This window comes from Triticum aestivum, chromosome 2B (assembly GCF_018294505.1).
Source record: "Triticum aestivum cultivar Chinese Spring chromosome 2B, IWGSC CS RefSeq v2.1, whole genome shotgun sequence".
Taxonomy (NCBI): domain Eukaryota; kingdom Viridiplantae; phylum Streptophyta; class Magnoliopsida; order Poales; family Poaceae; genus Triticum; species Triticum aestivum.
The window spans coordinates 732339156-732343146 of NC_057798.1; the positions used below are offsets into that span (position 1 = coordinate 732339156).

At 43.1% G+C, this 3991-nt stretch overlaps 1 protein-coding gene across 1 annotated transcript; it reads left to right on the plus strand.

The window, feature by feature from the left end:
* Positions 1 to 420: 420 nt before the first annotated feature.
* On the plus strand, positions 421 to 1276 carry LOC123042345 (dehydration-responsive element-binding protein 2C-like). The gene has a single exon (XM_044464820.1). The coding sequence runs from the start codon at positions 446 to 448 to the stop codon at positions 1025 to 1027; it is 582 nt and encodes a 193-aa protein (XP_044320755.1). The 5' UTR covers positions 421 to 445; the 3' UTR covers positions 1028 to 1276.
* Positions 1277 to 3991: the final 2715 nt, after the last annotated feature.

A 3991-nucleotide genomic window follows, 5' to 3' on the forward strand; every position in this document is an offset into this window, starting at 1 on the left:
TGCTCTACTTATGGTAGGTTTATGCTATTACTCCTGCTAGCGCCATGAATGAAATGTCCAAAGAGACTGGTATGTGCGCGATGTGTTGTGCCAGCCAGCGAGCCATGCCATATGTATGCAACACATGGAAACCAGGTGTGAGTTGCAGAGGCGCGACACTTGCATGCGTACACACCTACACGTGCCACTTCACCTCAACGCATGGAGAACACATGTAAACGCTCACTCAAATCCAAATCCATCAAAGAGACCGGCTCGCTGACCGAGGTAGGTAGCGCAGCCCCTCCAGATGCCTTGTCATCTCCACCACACGTTGCTTCATCCCTACACGTATGTACTTCACCGCAGTCTTCCATGCCATCACTTCATCTATAAGTATAAGTGTCCATGGACCCTCTCCTCGACCAGAGTCAGACGACATCCATCTGCCACAGTTATATCAACAATGAAGCAAACACCAGCGTCGGTGAACCAACAACAGAATAGGAAGCGATGCTTCCCACTCCGGCAATCGCGCAAGGGGTGCATGAAGGGCAAGGGAGGGCCAGAAAACCAGCGATGCCCCTTCCGCGGTGTCCGCCAGCGCACCTGGGGGAGGTGGGTGGCCGAGATCCGTGAGCCCAACCGCGGCGCCCGCCTCTGGCTCGGCACCTTCGCCACTGCGCTCGATGCCGCACGCGCATACGACTCTGCGGCAAGGGCGCTCTATGGTGACTGTGCACGCCTCAATCTGGCAGCACCTCCCCTTTTGCCCATGACCGCGACAGTTCCTCTCCCTCATGCGCAAGCGCAACAGCCTCCGGCTCGTAGCACCGATACTAACAACACCACCGCACTATACTACCCCTCCTCAATCTCAACGGCGTCAACGACAACCCCCACCTACTTGGACACATTTGACATTGAGTGGTCTTATTACAACGCAGCGGGGGCGTTAGAGTTGGGGGACTTCGAGGCATATGTGGAGGGGCTTCCCAAGGCGAAAGACTTCGGGTTGGAGGGGTTTCAGGAGGTGATGGACGAATAAGGCGGAGGAGGGATCAACATCTGGGGCCCCACCATCGCATCTGAGTAACATACCATGCATGGCTTGCAGGCGCTTCTTCCTGCAGCAACCCAGTTCATGTCGGTCTGCAGATCTCGTTGTTGACATAGAAAGAAGAAAGGAGTTATATTAAATAGAAAAGTATATACTCCATCGGTCCTCTCTTCCTACTTTGTGTGTGTTGTATATGTTGGTCGATATAAATCTTGGAAGGATATAATGTTGTGTTGTTGGTCGATGAATATGCATCACCCCATCTTGGCATAAATGATCGAGCGTACATTTTGGCATGCATAGTACATTACACACATATATCACATGATCCTACATGTGTAACATGTGCATGCATCCCACATGTCGATGTACCAAGGCATCCTCCTGCTTTCTCAAGTATGCATATATGTTCACTTGCAAATGGAGGTAAGGGCATTTCCAATAATCTTATGGGAATAAATTGTGTGAACTTGAATCAGTAACCCTTGCAAGAACTTTAAAATGCAAAGAGATAGCAAAATTATTAACCATCTTATTTTCTTAGGACAATCCCAATGCTCTAACATGTGCTCGGTCTAACACATGCCACCTAGATAAAAATCCAATATGACACCATATTTAATGAGACACGAACTTTAAGATGCAAAGAGATAGGACTACTCTTTTTATTATCTCATTTTCTTGAAGCAATCCCAATGCTTCAAGGTGCACTGCGTCTAAAACACGTCATCTCAATAGAAATCTAACGCGGCACCATATTTAATGATGAAATAGAGTATCACTATATCTTAGTTCTTAGCACAAAAACCAATAATGGTAAGGAAATAGAGTATTGCTATATCTTAGTTCTTAGCAGCAAAACTAGGAAAGCTAATATTTTTTCATTTCACGAAACAAGATACAACTTTTAAATATAAACCATTGAAGAAGTTGTATCAAAAAACACATTTAATGTATATCTTAATAGTTACACATAACTACATAAGGAGTGTCCATAGACACACCTATTGGGATGGTGTATGATAGCTTATTTGTTGATGACATAGATACATTTACAAACACATATACTTATAGTCTATTGGAGACTCCAATAGTCTCTTGATAAGCTTGTTGGTAAAATTAGCCATACCATCCATCAATAATTTATTATAAACTACTCCAGTAGAGTGTTTGTAGTGTGACTAGTGGGAGGTGAGAGCATGTATAAACTTCTCCTTTTCTCATTTCACCTTGAAGCTTGTATCAGGGTTGTTGGTTCATGTATATACAACCCTCCTCTCTCTTCCTATTTATTCTATGCCACATCATAAAAAATTATATGTGACAAATTTTGCCAATACCTATCTTACAACTATTGGAGACACCCTAATGCAATGAGTGATGCATATTAATTGCTAATAATTTATTTTCTTCTCCATCCTGAGTTCCTACACATGTACATCCACAAGAGATATTCTTAGATAATGCATAATGCATTATATGCATGTATGTATGTATTAATCCACAAGACATATTCTAATATAATGCATAAAGCACTGCGTTTCCTTGTCGGTTTCGAGGTCCTACACACGATACATGTGTAACACGTGCATGTATACCACATGTTGCCATGAGGTTCTCCCAAGGTGCATCCTCTTTTCTTCAATTTTGCATGTATGTATGCATCCATTCATAAGAGATATTTTCATATAATATAAAGTGTGCCACACAATGATTTCTTTACTTCTTGGTTTTGAGGTCCTACACATGTACATATGTATATACATGTGTAACATGTGCATGTAGCCCATGTGTCACTGTGCGGCTCTCCCAAATCATCATTGTGTTTATATTAATTGATATTGTTCTGCCATTTATATTTGCTGTTACATGCAGTGTTTTAACAACAAAAAGAAAGTGATGATATTGTTTACTATTTGTTTTTGTTTCTCTTTTTTGTCTGAATGGCATGCTAGTACTTCCTATACATTTTAAACAAAACATTGCCATTATCATTATAATTTCTATGTTATTAATGGCCGGTTTTGTTAATGAATCAAGGGATCCACTAATGGTGCACCATTTGAGATGAAACAATCTATCTTTATTATGGACAATGGGAAGTATGTATTGTGTCTATCTAAACTTCTTAAGCTGTAATGTATTACATGTAAGATTTTTTTCTAAAAATAATTATGGCTCAACACGATTCACCACCATGCTTGACGCTGCATGCGCATACAACTACAGCAAGGGCATTGTACAGTGACTGCACACCCCTTAGTCTAGTAGCAACTCCCCTTCTGCCCATAACTGATGCAGTTCCTCTCCTTCATGCACAAGCGGAACAAACAACACCTGTGCGCTGTGCTTCTCCTCCTCCAACTCAATGGCATTGAAAAAAAAACCCACCAACTAGAGAACCTTGGACACTGAGTGGTCGTCTTACAATGCAGCAGGGGCGTTGGAGTTGGAGGGCATCAAGGAGTGTGTGGCATGATACTTCTCCAACGTATCTATAATTTTTGATTGTTCCATCCTATTATATTACCCGTTTTGGATGTTTATGGGCTTTACTTTACACTTTTATATCATTTTTGGGACTAACCTACTAACAGGAGGCCCAGCCCAAATTGTTGTTTTTTGCCTATTTCAATGTTTCGAAGAAAAGGAATATCAAACGGAGTCCAAATGGGATGAAACCTTCGGGAGCGGTCTTTTTGGAACAAATGCAACCCAGGAGACTTGGAGTGGACGTCAAGTAGCGAACGAGGCAGCAACGAGGGTATCCGGCGCGTCCTAAGGGGGTGGGTGCGCCCCCACCCTCGTGGGCCCCTCGTGGCTCAACCGACCTACTTCTTCCTCCTATATATATCCACGTACCCCGAGAACATCCAAGGGCACCACGAAAACCTAATTCCACCATCGCAACCTTCTGTATCCACGAGGTCCCATCTTGGAGCCTTCGCCCGC

Bases quoted from the DNA above. Each gene is read 5' to 3' on its own strand.
- LOC123042345 (XM_044464820.1), top strand. From the start codon at position 446: ATGAAGCAAACACCAGCGTCGGTGAACCAACAACAGAATAGGAAGCGA.